Consider the following 24,181-nt stretch of genomic DNA (forward strand, 5'->3'; position numbering starts at 1 on the left):
GCACACAGACAGAAAGGTGAAATGAGGCAAGTGATAAGTTGATATAGCTGACATAGTTGGGGATGGCCCTGCTTTGAGAGCAGAGGGTTGGACTAGATGTGACCTCCTCCAGTCCCTTCCAACCCTCATTTTCTATGAGTCTATGCGACGGACAAAGGCCTTCCCGCTAAGGGACCCTGCTGGGAGTTAGGACCGATCCCTGGCTGGATTTCTTGTTCATAATACATCTCAAATTGTAGGCTTGGTTCAGGGGACTCATCAGACTGAGAGGCGTCACCTATTTCCCATTTGGCCTCTTAGCTTGATTAGTGAGCTTCAAGGTGCTGCTTCCTGCTGCTGGCAGACTATCAGACAGGAACTGAATATTAAAAAAACACATCTCCATGGGAAAGTCTACAAACAGGACAGTGACATCTGAAGCACTTTCAAAGACAGGACACAGACACTCATGCTCTGCATAAAGCCCTTGCAAAAAGCAATCCTGGTCCCATGCACACATGGCGTGGGCTTGAAAACTTCCACATACAGACAAAGAGAGTGCAAGCATAGGGCTTGGGGACACTGAAGAGCACGCCAACGCCCAGGTCAGGAGCAAGCTGTTACTCCGCACTTGCTACTGAAGTCAACAACGATGCTGATTCACACCAGGATGAAGTGGCCTCTGAGGCCCAGGAGCTGGAAGCAGGTCGGAGAAGAGATCCTATTTATTGCACATTCAGTAAATGAAACAGATCTTGACATGCATGTGCATTATTTAGCAAGGTCAGCAGAACAGACGCAGGTCTCTGCTAACTACAGTTTTGGCAATAAGTTCTTTGCAGAGTTAGTGCTCCTGCTGCGAGACTGTCCTTCTGTTGGCACACGCCAGCAGCTTTAGCAGAAGTGCAATCTCCTTATGGCTGCAGTTCCCAAACTTCCCTACAGCACGATTCCCGCATGATAGGTTGCCATTTTGGGAGCTGCCTCCCCTCCAGGCAAAGCCCCCTTTCCCCTCAAAGCAGGGGATACCTGGAGGTTACCTCTCTCTCTGCCTCCATCGTCTCTTCTGCTCCATTCCCTGTGCAAGGTCATTTCAGAGGAGATGCTTGTGAGCACAGCTACTCTGCCGGCATCTCTGTATATCTTAGTTTGCTTCCTTTCTCCACGTGACAGATGTGGAGACAAGAGCTGACTAAGGCTAAGTTAAGCCTGAATCCCTCTGACCTGCTTTCCCGCGTCAGAGGGAGCAGAGAGCAAGTGAAGAATTTAAAGGCAAGATGCAGGAGAGACTACAGCAGACGCTTCCCGTAACCCCCTTGCCGTCCCCTGCCCAGCTAACACCTGCATGCTGGCCGGCTTCTGACCTCCCTCCGACAGTGCCAGGAGACGGGACAAGCCTTGCTGCTTAGGAGCACAGCTAGGCTATGAGATCTCAACAACTTCATCATACCCCTTGGAGTGCATTTCCACCCCCCTTCCTCCCAAAGCTAGATTAACACTGCATGTGCCTGGGACTTGTATCTTTGGGCAGTTTTCCCACCCCAAGGCATCAGCTTTCCACTGCCGAAGGGGGAAAAAAAACAAGCTGCTTTAGAGGGGTTGGGATTTGGGGTGGAAGCAGAAGAGCAGTAGGAAGGAAATGGTGGAGATGGTGTTGTGGTGGTGGGATGATTTGAAAGGGGTGGGTACAAGCACCGTGAAAACCTGCGGATGGCTCCTCCTCTCCCCTAAAGGCCACGGCTTGCAGTTTGAGAACCGCTGCTTTGGAAGTAGTCGGCTGTGTCTAGCTGGGACCCAAAATTGCAGCCCTGACCTACCTGGTGAACCTACCTGTCCATGAGAGCCGTGAGCAGCCTGTGCAAACTGGGCAGTGGCTTCCAGCCATTTGTTGGCCTCAATTTAAAGTCAGGAAGGAGCTAGATCCTGCTCTGGTGGACGACCCTGAACCTCAATGGACACACACAGGTGTAACTGAGATCAAAGTACATTCCCTTGGGGTCACTGGGGGGTTTGAACTGTTCAACTATTTACAGAAGTCTTGGACGGGTGGCCAATGCAAGAAAGCAGATGGCCAACAAGACCGGTCTTGGTCGGGGGGAGCAGGTGTGTTATCCCCACTCCCTGCTCACAAAGATCAGCTCATGCTCCTAAAAGATGTGGTCACCTCTTTCATTATGGACTCTGCTTTACCAATGTGTGTGTGTGGGTGTGGGTGTGTAAATACCCTGCCTCTCCTCCACAAGCCATGCACAAATTGCGTGAACTGCATTTTGCATGAGTCAGTGCCCAGTGCTGCATGCAGCGATGGAGGCTGGAGCCATTACACCCTGTTTCAACATGGAAGCAGTGACTAATATATCAAAAAGACAAGACAGCAATAGGACTTACATTCTTCCTGAATATTTCCTGTGGGTTCCCAAGTGTCAGCGTAATAAAGAAAGAAGCAAAGCGGTTAGTCAAGTGACCTGGCACGCACGCGTTACTACATGGTTAAAGGAGGGACTACAAATCCATACGTATCAAAACACCGCGATTTTCAAGTGAACCTTGTAAAATGCCCTCGAACCCACTGACCTTCATTTACCATGAGAAGCCCCTGTCCCGCAGCCAGGATTGGATCACGCTCCCTACCTCCGGCTGCCTTTTCCTTCCAATATGGGATTAGTGTCATGCTGAGCAGTTAACTCCTTGTGTAACGTGTGAAAGATACTGGCAAAACTGAATCTCTGTGAAACTCCCCCAGCTTTCGAAGATTTGTTAACAATCAATATTAGCGGTTCAGAAAATGCCTTGGTTAGTTCCTTTAACACTCGTGGGTGCAAGCGGTTCTGACCTGTTTATCTGAAAGCATTCAGGTGTTGCAGCTGCTTTATACCCTCCTGTGTTTCAGCTGTTAAGCTATTCCAGCTGCAGGATCGTAGGGGATGCATCCCTCCCACCTCTTCACTCGAAGTGCAAGCAGAAATAGATCTTTGGGACATACTTCCTTTTCTGCATCATAACTTTTCGACTTGAAAATCTTCCCAAAGGGAAAACAGGCTTGTTCTCAACACATTTGCGAGAAGAGCGGCTTTGAATTCAACCAATGACTATCATCAAATCTTCTTCACATCCCCAGTCAGTCACCTGCCAGAGTTAGGAAGGAATATCTTTCCCTGATGTACAATGTGTACTTATGTATTCTGCTGGACTTTCTCCTTCCTGTTACCAACTTCTGAGATACTAGAGACTGGCCACAGCTGGAGATGAGACACCCGAGAGATGGGACCCGTGCTCCAAGATGCGACGGAGAGAACACCTCGGCCCTAGATCTCTACTTGGTGAACCCTACCAGTGTGCCTGGGCATCTAACTGATAGCCAGATTTGGGGTTGGGAAGGCACTTCCTCACCCTCATTCAACAAGTCAGTACGGCAAAAATCTAGTGGGGGTTCTCCTTCCTCTGCAACATAAGGTATGGATCACATTAGATGAGGAAACTTTCTGGTGCTACGGTCAGGTGCAGCTGGCACCGCTGGCCTTGGGCACATCACAGGGTGCCAGCTGTCAAGCGATCAGATTACCAAGGTGGGGTTTGCGTAAGACTTGACTTGGCTTTTTCAGTGAGCCTAGCTGAGCCCAAGCACTCTATAACACAGCATCAGCCCTTCATCAGGGCCTGTGCTCTCAGGTGCTGGTGTTTATTTAAGGGCTAGATCAGGAGAGAGGTTTAAGTGCTCCCTGTAGCTACTTCAATACGTTCTTAAGGTCGAAGGCGCCCGCTCTCTGCTAAGACCTGCTGGAGAGCAGAGCCAAGTGTAAGGTTACCCTGCCCTGCCCCTCTCCTGTTGCTAACAGCTAAAACCCTCCCTGATGCTCTTCTGGTTTAAGGTAAAACTTTTGTAAGGTGGAAAGGACGGACAAGGTAAAAAATGAAAAAGAAGCTCTTGGTAGCCTTGTTGGTTCATTAATTCACCATGCGCTGTGCATCACTGAACAACTGGAAGACACTAAAGCACCTCTAAGTGCTGTGTTACAGCTCTATTCTAAAGCAGCCAGTTAACAAAGGCATAAATTAATCCTACATGCCGTTTCTAGAGTGCTTTGAATCTGCACACTCACACCAGTGTTCACAAGACTCGCCACAAAGAGAGGAAGGGTAATTTCCTCGTGTTTAGAAACTGGGGAAACTGAGGCATAAGGGGAATGACTCTTCCGAGGTCACACCAGAGTTAGTAACAGAGCCACTGAGAGAGCACGGATCTCCCCGCTCCCCGTCCGTCACCCTAACCGCAGGAGAAAACGGCCGTCCCTTTGCTACAAAGCCTGCAGAGCGAAACGTGTTCGCTCTTCCCAAGCCTCCACCTCCATGCTTTCTACAAAGCTCCAGCTGGACTGGCTGTGCACAAGCAGCTGTTCCTCTGCTCTCCGAGAGGGAGCTTAAGGGGTCAGCATCCCAATCTATTATCCAGGCCCCCTCCCACCCCTATGGAGCTTTGCTACCATGCACAAACCTGCACCTGTAAAAACAGCTAATCTCCGGGGAGGAGGGAAGATTGCGCGGTTTGTGGTACACAGAGCTCATCTGCTCCGAGTGCCTGTAATTTGCACATTTATCGGGGCCCAGCACAGACCAGGAGCAGCTGTGGCTATTTATGCACCACCTGCTTGCCTTAGTAAAACCTGTAACCTTTCAAGTTCAAGCGATGAATTCATTAGTTCAGTCTCATCGATGCACAATGGGCAACCACAAGAGGGCTGGGGAGACGCAATCCCTGGCTGGGTTAAAAGGGAGATTAAAAACCAAACTCCCCAGCATCTCTAAGATGCTTGCGGTGGAGGGTCTACACTTGATGCCTTTTGAGTTTGGCTGTGGTTGGGGTGGGGGTGTTGGCACTGCTGGATTTGGGACGCTCTTGCTTTTGGGTTTCTTCAGCCTGCAGGGCAGGGCAGGTCACTCTGGTGAGCAACCACAGCTTTCATGTCCACAGTATGGCGCAGAGTTCGTTAGAGTTTCCATAGCGAGAGACAAGCTGGGGGAGACGGGCACATCCTATCCCAGGAATGGCCTTCCCTTCGGTTTTTCTCCTCTAGCGCCACGCAGTCTCGTCAAGGCCCCGTCTGCATCGCAGCTTCGGCAAGAAGGGTCGGTTGCTGCTGTTCTGCTTTCAAACCAAGCGCAGACCAGGGCAGAAAAGAAAATGCTCACCATCCAGGTAGGGATGGGGAAAGATGAGACTGGCTCCATGAAGGGAGATCAGCCTTGGCTCTTAGCTTGGCTTTGCTGTAGATTTTGTGTGGACAGGTCACTTAGGAGCCATCAACACTAGCAGAACTATTATGTCGGAGACGGTGCTTACAACGTGCCAAGAGAGGATGCTTCTAGCTATGAAAGCTCAGCGTGGTGGCGTCTAACTGGAGAGCGTTTTCCTTGTATAGCTGCATTCAGCTATCTCTGAGCAGCCCCTAAGTACCAAGGCAACGGACAAACCAAAAAATAATGGTAATGCTAAAGAGCTGCGCCTAAAACCACTGCAATTTTTCCATCTAAAGCCAAGGGACAATGTTACTTCCCTACCTCCCACAGCACGCCGTGGGGGTATTAACAAGGCGTTGCAAGCGCCTTGCATAGAAGGTGGGACAGAGGTAGAAAGCTATTAGGAAAGGGCACTGCAACCATTAATATTGTTCCAAGAACAGCACAAGCTGTAAGTGTTTCTCTTTACTTTTCTACGGTCACATTACACTTGACTAGGCAAAAATGACTCCTTCCTCCATTCAAAGCACAAGGAACAGCAGCAGGAAGCTCTTTTTAAAATCAATTAGGTTTTGTTTGCCTGCACTGCCCCTACTTCCATTGCAGAAAGCTGACATTTCTGAAAGGGCTTTACAGTTCTTGACACGACCAAACTGCGTGCACAAAATAAAACCCTTCCTCGGTACGTGTGCAAATGCTAAAACAACACCGGCAGCTAAATGCTCCTTCGGCCCAAATGCCTCTGAGGCCGGCAGAGCAGGGACTTGGGACGGAGTCTCCTCCGTTTCACAGTAACGCTCTACAAATCAGTGTCAGCACCCTGCCGAATCAGCACCCCACAGTCTAGCTTTGGTGTCTCTTTGCACACGTATTGGTGTGGGAGAGGTCTACCCTGTGGCTCCTGTCTCTCTCAAACCTCATCCGAAAGCCTCCCTCACATCTCTGGCCTTAGCTTTTCATTTCCCTTCCATTTGCCATTTAACACAGAAGAAACAGAGCCCGTCACTCATGTCACTCGTGTCTAGCGTGGCTGAAACTAGAGCGGTATTGTAATGTAAAGGCTCAGATCTCAGCAGGAAGTGCCACGCGACTTGAGCCTGCAATCGGGCCTTACCAATACCAGTTTTACAATGATGGCCAAGCACTTTACAGTCAGGACGACTTCTGCGAGGAAGTGGGGGTGGTTAATATTTAATTCTTAGAGGTATATGTTGCTCTTTGCCCAAGAAGGCTCAGGGTGGCTTACAATAAAACACAAAAAAATGACAGAAACAGAATATAATACTCAGATTCACTACTACAGGAGGAAACTGAGGCCCAAAGAGACAACATCAGTGGCCCAAGTGGCGCAGCGTGCAAGCACTGATCCCCAGTGCTATGCTTTAACCATCGGCCACGCTCCCCATCCGAAGGATCAAAGAAGCCAACATGCTTTCAAAGCACTGGTAAGACAAAAAAGATTATTCAGCAGAAGCGTTATTACCCTGCGTTCTGCACGCCACCTCCCGGCCTCCTGAATAAAATATAAGCCTTGTCTAGTAATTAACCCAAAAAGGCCTGATGGAGGGGGATAGAAATGGCAGAGCTCTACATGCAACCTTCCTGATAACCCACTTTCCTCTTCCCCTCTGGGACCAGGCCCGTCGGCTCCTTGATGACGGTGTCTGCCTGAGAAAGCTACTAATGAGATTCTCTGCTCCGCCAAGGAGCACCCTGGACATGGTATCCATGGCAATCACTCGTATCGCACATCTTCAGCATCTCTTAATTGTCAGGGGCATGCCTGCTGTCGGGGGCCGCAACACAGGAGCAACCTGTGGGGCAGCAATGCCTTCAAGCAGCCAGTAATATTGGGCTGGGCACGCCTGTGTTGCTGCTGGCGCCGAGAGGCGGTCGTCCTGCAGAATGGCACTTCACAGAGGCTGGATGGTCAACGTGGGAGAGGCCGCTGCATGCCACAGTCGAGGCCAAGCACGTCTCAGAAGCGTAATCACAATTTATTAGCTGCTACCCTGCATACCTCTGCAGGAGCCTAGCCAGAGGGAGAGGGCTACTCCCTTCCTTATCCATAGGCAAGCCGTGTTTCTATAAGCTCAAGGTAGCACCACCATGAAACAGGGGCTTCAATAGCTTCGCGCTCCAAACCATTTAGCAACCGTGACAGTCTAGGGACTCCTTGAGATGACTTTCCAGGCCGCAAAAAGATATCCAAGTTCTCACGTGACGCGTTCCAGGAAAATGCCAAGACTCCTGTGCGGCTGCACTTGACATGACGGATCAGGCTAAAGATCCATCAAGACTGGGTTTCTTTGCTGCGGAAAAGGTTTAGCTCAGACGCAGCATCTGGCTTTCACAGCAGTTTCTGCTTTTTACTTGATTTTCCTGACTCTCACAGCTCAAGTGACTTGCTCAAGGTCACAGGACCTCAGCCTGGGTCTTTCTGGCTTCTCTGCCCTTTGCTCTAACATCAAACCCTGCAGCTTTCTGGCAAGTTAAATGCAAATCTCCTTTTTTCTTTTTTTAAAGAAAGCTGAAAATATATGAACTTACGATCCAGAGGGACCTCGATGGCGCTGATGATGTGATGCAGGCAGACAGCAAGGACAACTCCTGTGCAGGTGAGGAGGTACCTTTGCCTTACCATTTTGAAGGGCTGGACAGTGCAATGCAGCCTCTTCCCTCTAGGAAAGCAGGCTGGCCTCTTGCTTGTGTAGCTGAATTCCTTGGCTTTCCAACTGCAAAATAAAAAACAAAAGCTACAGATTAAGGAGCTGCTTGTAAATTCACCGCACTCCCCATTTTCTACATTTATGTTGGGCGGGGGGGGGCGGCGGTTGACGAGAAGAGAGGCGGTTTTTCTGACTGTAATTTGACTGAAGTAGTGTCTGGTGACAAACTAGGGTCCTATGCTGCAGGTGTTGCCCTAAAGAGCTCACTCTGTGTGTGTGTGTGTGTGTGTGTGTGTGTGTGTGTGTGTGTGTGTGTGTGTGTGTGTGTGTGTGTGTGTGTGAGAGACAGAGAGAGATATAGCGATATAGATAGATATATAGAGATATAGATAGATTATATATATATATCTATATATGAGAGAGAGAGAGAGATTCAAGTGCTCTAGTCAGTCTTCACGAATCTGAACTGAATGGAGTCTGGTCCTTTTGTGACACATAGCGACACTTAGGAGAGAAACATATTCCAAGTGCTTTGCTCAAATAATCACTATTCAATCTTCACGACGTGTCTCCCCCACCCCACCTGGGACCTAGGTTAGCCTAGATTCGTGGGCTGGAAGGGCCCTCGGAAGATCATCGGGTCCAGCCCCCTGCTTTACAGCTGAGGGAAGCAGACAGACAGAGGAAGAGAAAAGCAACAGAGCATGTTCCCAAGTCCAGGCCTGCGCTCAGCCCATCCTATCACAGTGCCCCGCTCAGGATAACGCAGCGTCGGGGAACCAGTGTAAGGACTTATCCAGCCGCAGCTCATCTTTGCGCATTCCCTCTTGCAGGAGAACTTCCTTTTCATCTGCAACCTCCGCGCTGTTGCACTTCTATCCTGGGCTACTAATAGGAACAATATTTAAAAGGGCTGGATTCTTCCCACCCTCCCTTTTTAAATGTGTGCCCATATCCAAATTCTCCTCTCCTTTACACTGGGACAAATCTGGACCAGTACAGCCCAAGCCAGGCTATTCGGTTTAAGGTGCACCTGAAACCAAAATGCGATTCTGGTTCTGCAAATCGGGTCCGTGTAGACCTAGTGCCAGGCCCTAGAGCCCTAATGCTGGGAACAGAAGTGAGGATTGCTCCGCAGCCAGCAGCTCCCATTATTTTCCTTACAGTCAAAGTGTGCCAAACTCGTAAGAAAAACAGCCCAGAGAAGCAGGGGAGGGAATCCCATGTTGATCAACAACAATATCTTATAGCCAAGACGATTCACCAAAGTCTAGTGACAGATTTCCAAACAATTCGAGAAAATCTTGCTGATTGTAGCGACTGAACGAGACTTTGTTCTCCAAGGGCTAAAGGTAGGTAAACAGTGACAAAGACGTCTTACGAACTCCAATTAATTAGATGCCAAACTGAAGTGTGCCTTGTTCACTGGTGCACTGTTTGTTCTGCTCATGGACATCCAGCCTAATTTAATTTTGATCATGAGTTATACCGAGAAATCTGACATTCATTCTGGGAGGAGAATGGGAACATCACACGCTGCCTACCGGCTAATTAAGTTATGCAGAATTAACCAATCAAGAAAAAGGCAACATGAATGATCTCTGGAAGGAAACTGAGAAGGAATTTTTTATATTTATTAAGATCTACTTGCATCTAAAACATCCAAAAACCCGGACCAACCTACTCCCACCAGCCCTGCTGCCAAAAGGGCCGCCTTCATTTGTGAATTCAAAAGCACGGCTGAAATTAGCTGAAGACAACAGTGCAGGAAATAGATCCAATCCCTAAGGAAATCCCCTGCCAGGTACTAGGGCATCCTTGACTGGCTGCAACCATTGGTGTGGTATCATTATGTCCTGTCAACACAAATACCGTGCATTACTAAACAAGAGACACGTTTGGAGCCAGGAAAGCTTCGCTCTGCCGCACGCTCTCTTTGTTACGCAGCTTTCTGCCTTTTACTTGATTTTCCAGCTGGGCTGGCTGAAGCGCTAAAGGTCAGGAGACATGCCAGGGGTCATGTAGCGAGACAGCGGCTTAACACAGAGCCTTCTGGCCCCTGCTCATTTGTTCCAAGCACCCGGCCACGTGGCCTCTTACGACACTCGGGCAAGTTTTGCTCCAGGATAAATTCTCACTAACAAGGCCAATCCCACTCCCCGCTACGCACTCCAGATGTGCAGGGGGAAAGAACAGGACCACGTGGGGAATCACCCCCGGGCAGAGGCTGACAAGGGCCTAAATACCACTCGCATCATATCTGAAGGGCTTCTGTGACGCCCAGGAGGATGTCACACACACGGATGATGCAAATTAGTGCCGAAGAGGGACTTGCACACAGACGTCTTGCATGGTGGGGGCTATTAGCATTTCCAAGATCTTCCCAATGGACCAGACTGAAAAGCTGCTTCAGCTTAGAGTGACTTCTGCCAAGCTGTAACACCCCCGCAGCACCCGGAAAGGTCTGACCAGTGTCTTCTAGCACGTGGGGCCAGGCTTGTTTTAAAAAAACTTTTGCAACCTTTTGAACGCCACCTCCCCCCTCCCCTTCCATGATATCTCGAAGACTAAAAGCAGATTAAAGGGACAATGCAAAGGAGGATAAACTACGCTGCTTACACCAAGCAAATCCCTTTAAAAGGGCTTTCTGTATCGCGGCGGGCGTGTCATATCTGAGTTACGATGCTGTCTGTAGAGGCATTATAATATCGGGCCTCGGTGACAAACATGTGGACGGCTCGCGCTCGGCTCAGAGCAAACGAAGGCAGGGCAGTGAAGAGTGGAAAATCCCCAGCTTGGCTCCTGGCTGCTACTTCCTCTCCTCTGCGCAGGGTTTTACCGTGGCTGTGTGACACCAGACAGGAGAACAGTGCAGAGGGGCCGTTTGGCAAGCAAGGGAAGCCCAGATTCATGAAATATAAATAAGCTGCTGCAGCCTGGGATGCTGCTAAGACGAGAGCTTCCCCCCCTCTGCCCATTGCAAAAAACAGTCAGTCAGGAGAGATGGAAAAAAATACAAGCTAGGGAACATTGCCTGGGGTTAAGCCACAGACTGCTCTCCCCAGAGACGCGGTGGGAGGCTCCCTCGCTGTGGATATTGAAAGCTAAATTGGATGGCCCTGGAGAATACACCACGGGGAGCAAGCCAGCTGGGCAGGATGGGACTGATGATGACCTAATGGGTCTCTCCTCCTCCAATTTCTACAGTCCTATGATATTATGACTCGTCAATCTGCGAGGAACAGACACCTGTAGTAAGAGCTACGTGATTACGGTGATTAGCTGTTTGCATGAGCAAAAACCCATCTGTACAAATACACTGGCAAACAATGGGAGAAACTACGCAGGGTCCCTCCTTCCCCGTCACGTTGCCAGAGCCTCCTACGTCGCTCTGGCAATACCAGAGGCCGATCCCAGCGCGCTCAGATGAAAGCTTCCAGCTGTCGGGCATTAATGGGACTCCAACAGCCACCTGCAAAATTCGTCTCACCACACTGCTGCGAGGTGTTGGGAGCAGAGGAGGTGCCACACCAGATCCTATCTGTGGTCCACCCAGCCTCGCAGCCTGTGTTCAACAGCGGCCAGTGCCAAACGGCTCTAAAACGGGTGCAAGAAACCTCACGTTGGGCAGCTGTGGGATGGTCTGTCTGCCCACATCAGGTCCCCACTGAATCCCTAATAGCCAGAGGTTGGTTGAAGATTTTAAGCATGAGGTTCGATGCATCCTCCAACGTGTTAGCCTTGGCTACGCAGCTCATCAGGACAGAGCTGCTGAGGCCCCCTTGGCGGGGCTCTGGGAAAGAAAAGAGAGGAGGTGACAGCACTTAAAAACAGTAACTAATTCCCCCCTTCTGCACACACCTTTCTGGGCCACTTTATCCACCATAAACGAGCAAAGCCAGCCAAATCCAATGTGCAGTAACCCTTCCACATGGACTCTGGGTGTACAGCCTTTGCTGCTTGCACACAGACTTGAATTACGCCCTGAGAGCAGATGCAGAGGTACTTTATGGGCCCCCATTAACCAAGTGATCATGTCCCGAGCCAAACTGCTCATTAAGCAGAGAAACCACGGGGGAAGTCCAAGTAGCTCCGGGATGTCATCTCGCAGCAGACTGAGCACTTAGGCTGGGATGTTTCAAGGCACCTAAGGGGGAGAGGGGAGGGATGCTTCTTGAGACTGAGTCAAAGCTGAACGTGTTTTTGCTTGTGCCTCTGAACATCCTAGCCAGAAAGAAAAATGCTTCACTTTTCCAAAAATGGCAATTTTCATCAATAAAAGTGCTGTTTAAAACCCGGTGGGCCCAAATCATCCGTGGTGGAAGTCCACTGATAACAAGGCACCAGCCAGCAAGAAGACCTAGCCACATATTCCCATCTCCAGACAAGCTCTCCCGTCTCTCCCTGTGGATGTGTTAGCCTGTTCATGTGGCAGATGCATGCGGGGCTTCATGAACCTGAAAAATGCCCCCACTTGCGCTTGAAAACTGCAGCCGTGCAGCTCCCCACTGACGTCCAAGGGCTCCCCATAAACACCAAAGGTCATACAAGGAGATCCATTTGAGGGACTAGTGCCTGAATGTGCAGTGCAGTTGTTACCAAATCTGGACTCGTGACCCTGAGGCAAGCCCAAGAGCCCTGCACCCCTCTCCCGTTCATTCCTCTTCCCAAACTACAGCCAACTTCAATTTTTTAGGAAGCCTCCTTGATACTTGGAGGCTTTCTGGGAACCCCACTGCCTGAGATCCTGCAATAATATGAGGATTTCTGCTGTAAATTTTGCGAGAGAGGAAGATATTTAGCTCCCATGAGTGCAAAAGGAACAAGGGAACACTAAAGTCTCAAAAAACCGCAAACCAGACATGAAGGTAGCTGGGACTTTCCCCTTAGTGACAGAGCCCGTGAGCGTTAAGGCAGTCCTGTGTTTTATGCAGGCTTTATTCACAGATCTCCAAGCCGTGAGGCTGGCAGCACTGCGCGCCCCCGCCTCCGCTCCGCTCCATTCATGAGCTGTGCTCCGTGCTCTTTGAGAGAAGTTTTGCACGCCTCGGCGAGTCCCCTTCCACGTCCCAATTCTGCCTGATTGCGAAAAGGTTTGGGTGTTTTAGGGTTGGCTTTTGGGGGGATTTTAGCTTTCAGCTTTTTTTGCTGATTCAAAGGATTTTCCAGCTCAGCTGCTGCAACAGAAATGGTGACAGGGCAGCGTAATTGCGAGACAAGGTCTTAACTAAAGCAGTACAAGTCTTCCAAAGCCGTCTGGATAGAGCGATACAAATGGCTTCCTCGGCCTTTTTTTTATACCCGAAGAAATGATTTCGACCTGTGGCCTGTGTTATATTCAGCTGCGCAGGCCGGCGATCACATCCATTTCAGCACAGCATCAGTCAGCAGGAAGTTCGAGTCCATGCCCCGCTCCTGCCTTTTACATATTTTTCTCTTATCAACCAAAAATACATGCAAGCATTTGGCAACACTTAGATTTATTTTGCATGAATTATGCTCGTATATCAATACTCCCCCTTTTTGTCTCAAACTGCTTTAGAAACTCTCATTACGCACGAAAAATCCCCCTGTACAAGGACAGCTATTTCAGAGCGGACAGCAACACTACACATACTTCTAGGCTGGAAAGCAAGTAATGTTTCCCGATTGATAGTGCAGGGGAACACTTTTGGAGGTATACTATGACCTCCTGAGAAGCCCTGGCTGGGATACTGGGATCGTCGCCGTGCCTGTTGCCAATACAATCGTCTCCAAAATGGAGCTGAAGGCAGTACCTCCCAACCCGTAACAGGAGTAACAGCTCAAGCCCCCTTTAGGCAGCCGCGCTGCATTATCTGCACTTCTGCAGCACCTCAGCACTCCTTACTCCGAGCCAACCATCTGTTAAGTCAACACGTTTGCTAAATTTGAGAGATCACCCGAGTAACGCACGCCAGTATGGTGTCTGACACAAATGGTTGTATAATGAAACCCTTCTGTCCCGGAAAACCTGAGGGATGGATCACTCTGATCCAACGTTATGACCTTGTCTGGCCACTGCTAGACTGGCTTAAATGGAGCGCCCAAATATTAAGCCCTGCTTCTCCTTTTAAAAATGGTACATTATGTCTTCCTATGGCCTAAAGAGTATTCAAGTGTGAACACATGTGTAAATATTATATAGGGTCTTTAGAAACATGTATTCCTGTTATCTAGTAGCTCTCTACTTAATTGTGGTTGTTTGTAGCATTCTGGAAAGAAGGAATGGGAGGGAGGGAGAGCCTAATGCATGGTGTTTAGCCCATGAGGACAATTCACTGTGCACGTCATCGGATGCTAGGGAGAAGCCCAGGACTGGTCTGCTGGTGGCTCCGCAGTTCAGCTTCAAGATGCATTAGTAGCGTAGTGGATTGGGTCTCATGGGAGAAGAAAAATATATGGCTTTCCTTGACTGCTGCAGGGGCAGAGTCCTACAGAGACTTGGAAACAAAGGGCTGTTCCCCGTAATGAGTGGGGTGCAAGAGTTACTGCCCGGCTGGCTTGAAGGCATGAGAGGGACTGACTGGAATGAGACTCCACATCCCTGGCTGGGCTGGAGCCAGAGCTATTAATTTACCGCTTTCAGGAACAACAGCAAACAACAGAAGCCCACTAAAACCAGCCCCTCATTCGGGCAACCCAAATGAAAGCTGGGAGCCTTCAGGGCCTTGTTATCTGATGTCGGTGGGTGTGACTCACCATGCATCTGCTGCCGTGCTTGCGTGCGTGGGTGGGCTGTTCAGGACACGCTGTGCTGCGAGCCCACGGCTGTATGCCAGCCGAGAACACAGCCCACACTGTCACGACCTTTCCTCGTACTGCGTGGGGAGAGCTGCGCTAATGCGAAGGAACGGAGCTGCTCTGGGGTGCCTGTGTGTACGCACACGTGCACGCGCGCACACCTGGGGTTATTAACGGCCACGTCACTCGCCTGACGGTTCAGCCTGTTTCAATGAGACTGACTCAAGCGGTCTGTGGGTTGCAGCTTTCAACAAAAGACTTCCTGGCACGTTGGAAAACTGAGAATGAGTCTTTGGCACCCAGGTTGCCACTATGCAAGCAACGAAGCGTGAGGGCTCCCTCCTTGCATTCAGGCTTTAAACTTCAGCCACTGCACCATGAAGGGCCCAAAGCAGCCGCCCACTGCATCGCAGTTCAATGCCACGGGGTCACTAGGCGAAACGATTAAGGTTGCAATGTTTTATGAGGCAACATCATACGGCGTGAGAGCGTTGAGATGGTCCCCAACAAAAGAGCTGCCGAGTCCACAGACCAAAACCCTACTTTCCGTGGCCTGGCTGTGTTGGTTGGTCTCATGACCATGACACCACCCCTGGTTTCTCAAATGATCTGTAAACTAGCTAGACCAGAGACCAATTTGGAGCCCGAGCCCACAGAATTCAGCCAGCGTGCACCACTGCAGCATCCTAGGATAGAAATCCAGGTCTCCCTTTCCACACTGGGCTGGCCTCACATTTTCTGCAGGCCCAGTACCTTATACCAAACCCTGCAAATGGTCCATGGCTTTCCGACTCTGCAGTGTCTTTGTGGGGGCTGGCTCCAGACCAGATTCTGCCTGAAAACCTACACTCTGGTTGTGACATTTTGGCTTAAGCCAGTTGTTCCTGTGACATTTCCAGCGACATGGACTACAAAAAATCTCGCAAAATGAGCCTGCAAGATCCTGATGTCATCAAATGGGGATTCGACCTACCCAGTCCAGATTCAGCCTTGAATTTGAACTCCGCGTGCCAGCACCATCCATATCGTTATGCGGGCAGCATGGCCCAACTATGGAAAACTAACAGCAGGGAGATGGTACCATTTATCTGCATTTCCTCAAATACTTTTCCCCAAGTTCAAAAGTGCATCTCAATGCCTGGTGCTGTATTCTCCTCCCCACAAAGTGGGATACGTGGCGGCGTTAATTCCTGCAAGCTGTTCAGTCCAGATTGGAGAGTGCAGTCCCAAATCCCGCAATCTGTCATGTCCCTCACTCCACAACTTCTTTCAAATGAAGAGATGCTCTTTCCGAACATTTAAAGGCCCATGACTACTCGGTGCAATCTGAGTGATTATGGAGGTTCCTTTCCCCAGAGCCTGATCTTTTCCCCAGGGAAATCAAAGAGCATTTTACTTGTACATGGGCTTACAAACGACTCCTTCACCTCTGTCTGCCAACTTCAAATGCTCGGGTCTCAGTACAGCTCACAGCTTTTCGTTCTGAACACGCATGCCCAACAAACATCAGCGTTTAGCGTCATAAGTTGCAACATCTTGTGTGCTCCTGGCTAAATGTACCCGCGGTGCCGGGGTTTCCCAGGTTATGTTCCATTTTTGCACCTCAACGGGGCCATGTCCCACCACCACCACCTCTCCCTCCTCACTGGGGCCTCCCTGAAGTCCCCGTTTATCCAGGCTTTTGCCCCCGTTTCTCAGCAGTCGCATCCTTCATTGCACAAGGAGCATCCTTTTCCCCCCGTCCCCCAATAAGTAACCACCTTCAGATTGCCAAAAGAAAGAAGGGTGTGAGAGGCAGAAAAGCAACTGCAAAGAGCCAGCGAAAGCACGAGGGAAAATGCATTCCTGGTGCTGATGCGGACAGCCGTGGATGGGAACTTTGCTTCATTCGTGGTGCTGTATGCCAACCGCTGCAGATACATCCTGGCTTTAAGATTTGCTTGCTGGTAATCAGTGCTGCATTATGCAGTGCACCAGGGTGCGAATTCAGCCTCATCTCTATGCATGATTAAACATCCAGCCATTACAAACAGGGTCCGTTTCCTCTCTCCCCCACAGCGAACTTTTTCTTTACGGATTATTTTTGGTAATCAACATCAGAATGCAAAGGGACCGTCTCTGTGGTCATTCCTGATTTCCCTGTGTCATGGCTACTACAGTACTTTGTTTCCAAAGGGTAGTTTAAAAGGTTATTGTTTACTTATTTTTAAATTTAAATTTGGTCAAATTTGATCAAAATGTCCTTTAATTAAAAATGTAGGTTCTGGTAAGTGTGGTTTTTTTGGTGAATGTAGAAAAAAATCCCTACAAAAATAACATATCCTGCAATTCAAGTACTGCAGCACGGTGCCTGTGAGTAAGAGTCTGGCAGAGAATTTAATTAGAACAAGACTTTTATGCTCATTATCTGACCTAAAGCCAAATGCAAGAGTGATTGAGGGGCATCCAAAAGATCAAAGGTCCACCTGAGCCTACAGGCCCAGTGGGCTTGTACGGTTAAGGCACATCTGTCCCTGAAGCCAGTGTCCCCCAAGGGAGACATGTGGGAGGGTATCGTGTCTGAGTGCATTTCTCTGCTCATCCTGAATAACCAGGTACTTACTCATAGCTGGGTCAACCAGGGGCAGCCTCTGACACAAGCCTGGAGTGAGACTTGACCTTACACCTCTGGAGCATCTGGACCCATAACTAGTTATGGCTGCCCTGGCACTGCGCTCTGCAACCGAGGAGCACACGGCTAGCGCGTGGCCACAGAATAGGAATGCCCTCGCTTACGGTTTAAAACCCCTTTCCCTTTTCCGAAGGTACGAACTCAAGTATTCAAGAAACCAGGCACTCCCTACTGACTTATTCTGAACCTCCCAGGATCCCTTTCCAATTAGAGGTGGCCCCTCCCCAAATGCTCCATGCCAAACCGTGCTTGAAACTTGTGGCCGTCTGCAATCTGGATGCCAAGCTCAGCCTTGCAGCTTGAGCCCACCTCCATTTAGACCCCAACAACATCTGCAGAACAGAAAGGTGGCAGTGAAAGATCAGACTAAAGCAAGCCCCAAAGGGAGGGATGCATTGGGAAGGCTGCGGCACACGTGAGGGGGGCGATTAAGGTCTGTGCTGCAGGAGCCCGAACGATGGGACTATTAGCATTTTACCCAGGCAGGTGCACATTCCAGCTGACTGCGCCAGGGGGAACAAGGGGTTGAAGCTGGGCTCACACTGACCGCAGCAAGATTAGCCACATTTCTGCAGCAGCCAGGAAAACTCTGCGGGGAGAACAAGGAGGCTTTACTGGAGGGAGCTTCCTGCCATCCACGGTGCGTCTTGCATCACAGGAGAAGTTGACAGGGCGCTGTAGGGTACCACTGCTGGTTTCCACCCCGCTGCGAGGGTGGGGAAATAATTCTGCCCGCATCCATAGGCACTTTCTCCATGCAAATGCTCACATCTCCCGAAAGCTACTGGTCCGCACCGGCGTGTTGTCTTTGCATTGCAAAGCGATTTCTGAACCTCAAAGGTTCTCTATAAAACCCATTTTCTAGCTGGGGAAACAGAGGCAAGGAGAGGGGAAGTGATTTCTCAAGGACACGCTGACTCGGAGCTGTTGTCAGGGCTGAAACTCGAGAGCGCCGACTGCTAATCGCTTCCGAAGAATCTGAGTTTTGCCACCTTTTCTTTCCCAGTTATACATAAAAGCCGGGGTCACTAGGGCTTGTGCAAGGTCGTGCCGCTTACGCCGCCCTGCCACAGCTTGGCCCACCAGAACCCAGGTGAGATTCAAAGCAACGAAAGCAGCAAGAAGGCAGTGCACTTGCCTGAAGTCCAGGCAAGTATCTAGTGCGTGGACAGGGCATCTCAATTCTCGGTCAAGGTGATTTCTAAGACTTCCAGTGAGAAAAGATTCCCGGAAGTTGGGGATGCGTTTCCAAGTGCATTATCAGCACTCGGTCCTTCTTATAACGGTACCCACAGCACCAGTATGCAGACGCTGCTCTTCTAATCAGCTGAGTGCAGGTGCAGATCAGGGCAGGGAAGTCAGAAGCTGCGACAAGGACTCAGTTTGCAGGAGAGGGAAACAAAAAACCTGTGATTGTAAGCAGGCAGACTGGGCTTTACCAGGCTAAAAATATAACCTACTATGCCTTTTCTGACAACTATGGAGTGCAGGTCCCTGCATAAAACTGCAAGCAGCAACACAGTTATATTTAGCCCCATATTAATTCTTTCCAAATGCATTTGCCACTTGGCGTCCTAGGCATTACAGAAACAATGAGAAGCCACGTTCTGGTGGAGCTCGGTTTACAAAAGTTAGCAAAAATTAAAGCTCTACAGAAAGGCAAAATGCACAGGTTTAAATGCCAGCCATAAACAGCCGTGTTCGGCAGCCAGCATCTCTTTTCTGACACGTGCTCTTCAAGTAGCTCCACAAGGGAATAAATACAATTTTGCTGATGGGCAACCACACGCTGAAGCAAACTGAGAAATTACCGAGAATACCAGGCACAACCTCCAATTTGGGTGCGTGGCTTTAGGACTCAGTTTGCTTCTTGTTCTGTGCTTATATTCAAGTGACTCCCTCTCCACCCCTCCCCCTACACCCCTCCTCAATATTACTTAGCATTGTTTAAGGCCAATACAAAGTCTTTGCGGAAGAGGTTGCCCAGAATTAGGTGTGCATACAGCGCCTAGCACCACAGGGCCTAAACCTGGTTAACCTCTCAACATGTGCGTGGTGCAGGGACAGTCTTTGCCCAGATAAGCCCGGGTAAAAGTTCCTTGCCTATTAAAATGCATATGTCTGTTAATGAGATGACATGTGAGCTGAGAGCCACACTGCAAGCTCCTGGCTTCGTGTCCTCCGTTTTGGCATACACGTCTCTTCTGAAGGTTTCCGCGGCTTGATTTTCATCTTTCACAAAAGACAATAGCTACATGTCAGCAGTACAACTCCAAACCACACGAGTCTATCGAAGAAGAAATCAACCTAGGCAATTTCTGAACTTGAAGATTCACCCCCACTTTGCCCTAGTGCTGCGTATGTGTTCACCCCAAGAAAGTCATGATATATTAGGATATTTGATTAAAGAGTCATGCACTTCCCTTTTCTCTGCAGGTTATTCAAGGACACTCATTTCAGAGACACCTGTCCACTTACCCAGTGTGACAAAGCTAGAAGGATGACGATAAGAACAGAGCTTTTGACTTCGTACTTCTCCAAAGAGACATGCTGGACACTTTGCCTTTGGTCAGGACGACGGGAATCTCTGCTTCCCACTCTCTGAGCATAGCTGAGCTAATGAAACCTTGCACCCCTTCTCTCGCCGCATTGCTTCCATCTGCTCTGCATGAGAGCAGGTTTCCTCGCTGGCTTCTATTCATGCAGACAGCAGAGATGGGAGGGGAGCGTTTCACTACCATTGGCCCTCCCTGCCAGCCGCAAGAGCTGCAGGGCCAGATGAGAGGCTGAGGATATGCTCTGATCATTAACAGAACGTGAACCACGTGCTAAACGAACAGGTTATTTTGTCCCAGGCCAAGCTGTTTAGACCCCAGTCTCCCAGCACCTAGCAGCCTTTCAAAGCTGGCACGCATTTGGTGGCTGAAATACACTGGGAAAAAAAAATGGTGCAAGAAGTTTTCCCACCCTGCTATGAACATGCAGCTCAGGGGTATGCCTACACTGTATGCTGCAGCACAGCACAAATGCACAAGCGAGCTGTAAATGAAGCAGGGTAAATTAGCTAGCACAGAGCTCCGTGCTACCATGAACAGGTTGCTTTTGGTGCCCAAGCTAGCATATAGTGCAAGTCTGGCCCAAGCGTGAACGGATCATGCATACAAGTTCAAGCACCTGACTAGCGCTCAGTCCGATTCTGCGAGGGCTTTATCTTGAGTCACTCACCCCCACTTGCCATATACTTCAGTGAGAACAGAATTGGGCCCCAAACATTTAAACGTATGCTTAAATTGAAGTACTCGAGCACCAACAGGGCTGCTCGTGTATTTCTGAAGTTCAGCAAGTGCTTAAATGCTTTGTTGAAATCCAAAGGAATCAGAACTTGTGGTGGAGGTGATATCTTTTATTAGACCAACTAGATTTTTGCAAGAAAAATTCTTTAAGTGCAAGCCTTTGGGCACAAACACCCTTCTTCAGGCATTGGTGAAAAGACTGTAAAAGTTCTCCTGGGTAGAAGCGAAAGTTCAGATTTCACAGGTGAGTTGAAGGTGTGCTAAAATCTCCTGTTTGGAACAGTTCGTTTTGTATGCAGATTAGGCTCAGAGAAAAGTTGAAATCAGGCCTTCATGCACTGTCATTAAAACCACTTAAAACCACTTCCTTCCTCATTGCCCAACGCCAGTCGCTCCAAGGTCTCAACTGGAGCAAAGAGCACTGAGCATCTTACATGATTTATCCTGGGATTTGGAAGTAAAAGGAGCACAAATGGAAAATAAAAGAAAGGAAAAGGGGGGGAAAAAAAGAAGAGCAAATAACCACGTGGTGGGGCATTATTTTTAATCTGCTCATCAGATCCACCAGGACAATTTTTGTAGCAATTAGGTATTTATCCTTATTTATGGTTGCATGAGGAACAGTAAAACTCCAGCTACTAATGATCCCACAACGACACTCACCATTTCACATTATGGATTGTGTTCTCCAAATTAAAAGCAATTGAACATCACAGAGTGATGCTTCTTCAGGGGCTCTGGCATCGTTTTCAATGAGAGTAAAGCACCATTTGCTTCTTGCAGTGAAAACCAAGTATTGTGGGAAAAACATTTTTTTTCTTTTCCTCTTTCTTCCTCCACATTATTCCCCAATGAAAATCAAAAAACGTTCACTTTCTGGGCTCTGTTTTTTTGCTACCTTATCTGTGTTTTCTCTTGGGCTCTTTCCTCCTCAGGTTATCTATTTGCTGGGTTTCCAGGTTGCTGATTTGAAAGCCATAAATCTACTTTCTGCTTTTTCCTGGCACTGGCAAGGCCTTTTGTCATGCGCATTAAATGTCAGCACCTGCATGCACGCGGATCGGCACAGCTCTGTCCTAGAAACGCGTACAGGTGGGCACCTGCCCCTTCTGCAGCTGCATTAACTTCAGTGGGGCACGGCCTCCGTGGAACGACTGACGGGCAGGGACCGAGATGGCGAAACAACATCCTTTAACTGAAAATGAACACGCATTTCCATGCACGCGTATAATCATCGCACGCGCAAGCATGCCCCACCTCCAGTTCTTCTGAACAAATCCCTGAAAGCATTTTTAAGAAGCCATTAAAACATTTGTTGTGTTGCTGCCCAGCATATAGCACTCCCCAGCCCACTTCATGGGAGAAAGGGGTAGGAGCTTTCTGTACTTCCATCCTGGAGGCCAAAGGAGCCCCAGGAGTGCCCTCTTTTTGGGAGAGCAGCAAGCTAGGATAGCAGGGCAGGCGGCGTCTCCTGTTCTCTGCACGCAGGGAAGACGGTGCTTTGTGTCTGCTTCTGAGAGTGGGTTCAGCTTCCACAGCTGCTGAGTGGGAAGAAGTCAGATTTGCAGTGGGTCAGCCTGAAACTACTCATTGCCTAGGGTCTCTCGGTCTTGTTTTAGACTGTTTATTACCAGGGATGAGCCCCAAACCAGAGACCCCAAGTGACTCCCCTCCAAAGAAAGGTAAAATAAATAGATATATGACATAACCAGTCTGATCTGGTCTCTAGGGCTGGCAGGTGACTGTAATGCTGCTGCTGGAAGTGGGACCCCAGGACAGGAAGGTGCAATCCTGGGCGGAGGTAAATCAGCAGAGATCCACTCAAATGGGTGCAGGCATCTTCCGAGCCGGGAGTCAAAGCATCCCGCGCTCTGAGTCTTATGGGCGAAGGCAGTTTGCGAGGCTGACCCGGGCGGGTTGTATCTGGCCCTTTTCAAATCCTGAATAAATACGGAAGAGTGGATGGGGCAGGGTGGGTAACACTAGGCGCTGCTTTGTGGGGGAGACCGAATGTCCCCCGACGGGGAAACGTCTCAGGCCCCCCGCACCTCGGTGTGACGGGGCTCTCGGCACCGCGTCCTCCCACCCCAGACGCCACGCCGGCACGCCGGCCTGCTGGGAGAAAGGGGCAATTACTGCCTCATTAAAATTTCATACCTCAGCTCTCTCATCTCCTCTTCCCTCCTTGCCCCCTCTCCTGCTGTCCCTCTCCATGCCCCAGCTCCCCCACTGAGGGAGGCTTTGCAGAAGGGCCTGGAGCGGTCTGGATCATCCCATCTGCGACGCTGGGGAGCTGCAATCAATGGCCGGAGGAGTGAACCTCTGCATGCAGCAGCCCTGCCCCCCCCACTGGCAGCTATTGTCCCCCCGCCCGTCCGGCTGTCCATCTGCTTCATTGTTCCGCCTGTGTGCGAAGCCTCCTACAGTAACCCATATGCTGTAGCTGTCAATCAGGGAACACACGGAGCACAGGGTCAGGGGAACCGAGGGGACTTCTGGGGGCAGGGGTCGCAGTTCGTGCTCTTCCAAAAACGTTTCATCCCCATCCGTAAGCTGTGATCAGCGACTCCAGCCGGGAGCTTTGCTACTGCCCCTGCTCTGGGAAGCCGGGGGTCATGCAGATGCGAGGCAGGGGGTGACGTGTTGCACTTGGTGGGCTGACTCAACGTGGGAAAACCCCCATCCAGGGAGTCCCAGGTGCCTTGCGCTCCAGGCGCGGAAGATTTAGACAAAGGATGACAACGCTCCCTCCTCTGACACCCCCGAGCCGAGCCGACCAAAGAACCTCACAAACAGCAGCTCAAGTCGCCTTACGATGGACCTGGAGAGGGGGGCAGCATCTGCCAAGAGTTTGTGCACGCTGGCACCCAAGACACCAGCTTCCTCCCAATCCTGTCGCTGTTTGCTGTACGATTTCCGAGGATCATAGGGACTCCAGTTAGTTTGCGCACAGACAGGAGGGGCAGGGGAGGGCAGAGATTACTCGGACCGGGGCCGCCAGGCTCGCAGCTGGTGCACGTGGGTGGCCGCGCTCATGTTTTCCCTGCAAAAAGTGGCCAGAGGATTTGTTTTTGTATCAATACAGAACGGGAACAACTTGGGAACTTTGAAGTTTGTCACGCAACAGATTTCCTGCGTTCTGGCCAAGCCTACTCGCAAATCTCGGCGCTCGCTGTGACGCACACGATGAGTAATGGTAGCTTCGTAACACCCTTGGTCGAGGCATAAAGCAGGCAACTCTGGCACCAGTGTTTTAAGCCCCATAGAAAAATTCAGGATACAGTCTTTATTTAAGAAACCCCAGTGTCTCTCCCACTCCGTTTGCAAACTGTCTCTGAAAAAAAGGTACAGAAGCAGATCCCATCTCTTACAGCCACTGGTTCCTCCCTACACTGTGCAGTGTACTGGACCTCCCCTCTCACATGGAGCATCCTTGTGGCCTGCAGTTGTATCCAGTGGTGGGAGGAGGGGGAATTGCCAGTTGCTCCTGCCTGGCAGGCTATATGCATAAAAAGTCATGGGTACGAAGTATGGTGCTACCATAAAACACCAATGAATCCCTAAAAAAAACT

At 49.9% G+C, this 24,181-nt stretch overlaps 1 protein-coding gene across 10 annotated transcripts in view; it reads right to left on the minus strand.

The window, feature by feature from the left end:
* Positions 1–24,181, minus strand: part of NFASC (neurofascin) — a 165,773-nt gene that overhangs the window by 81,566 nt on the left and 60,026 nt on the right. For 9 of the 10 annotated variants that reach the window (XM_090026565.1, XM_090026564.1, XM_090026562.1 and 6 more), the window contains 2 exons: positions 7,765–7,949; positions 2,368–2,385 (listed from right to left, as the gene is read on the minus strand). In XM_090026565.1, the coding sequence (XP_089882691.1) occupies positions 2,368–2,385; positions 7,765–7,858 (112 nt within the window). In that variant the 5' untranslated portion in view covers positions 7,859–7,949. The remainder of the gene's footprint in view (positions 1–2,367; positions 2,386–7,764; positions 7,950–24,181) is intronic. The other variant, XM_090026559.1, reaches the window with a different exon arrangement.

The sequence above is a fragment of the Crocodylus siamensis genome, chromosome 13 (assembly GCF_052110815.1).
Source record: "Crocodylus siamensis isolate JL-2025a chromosome 13, ASM5211081v1, whole genome shotgun sequence".
NCBI lineage: Eukaryota > Metazoa > Chordata > Crocodylia > Crocodylidae > Crocodylus > Crocodylus siamensis.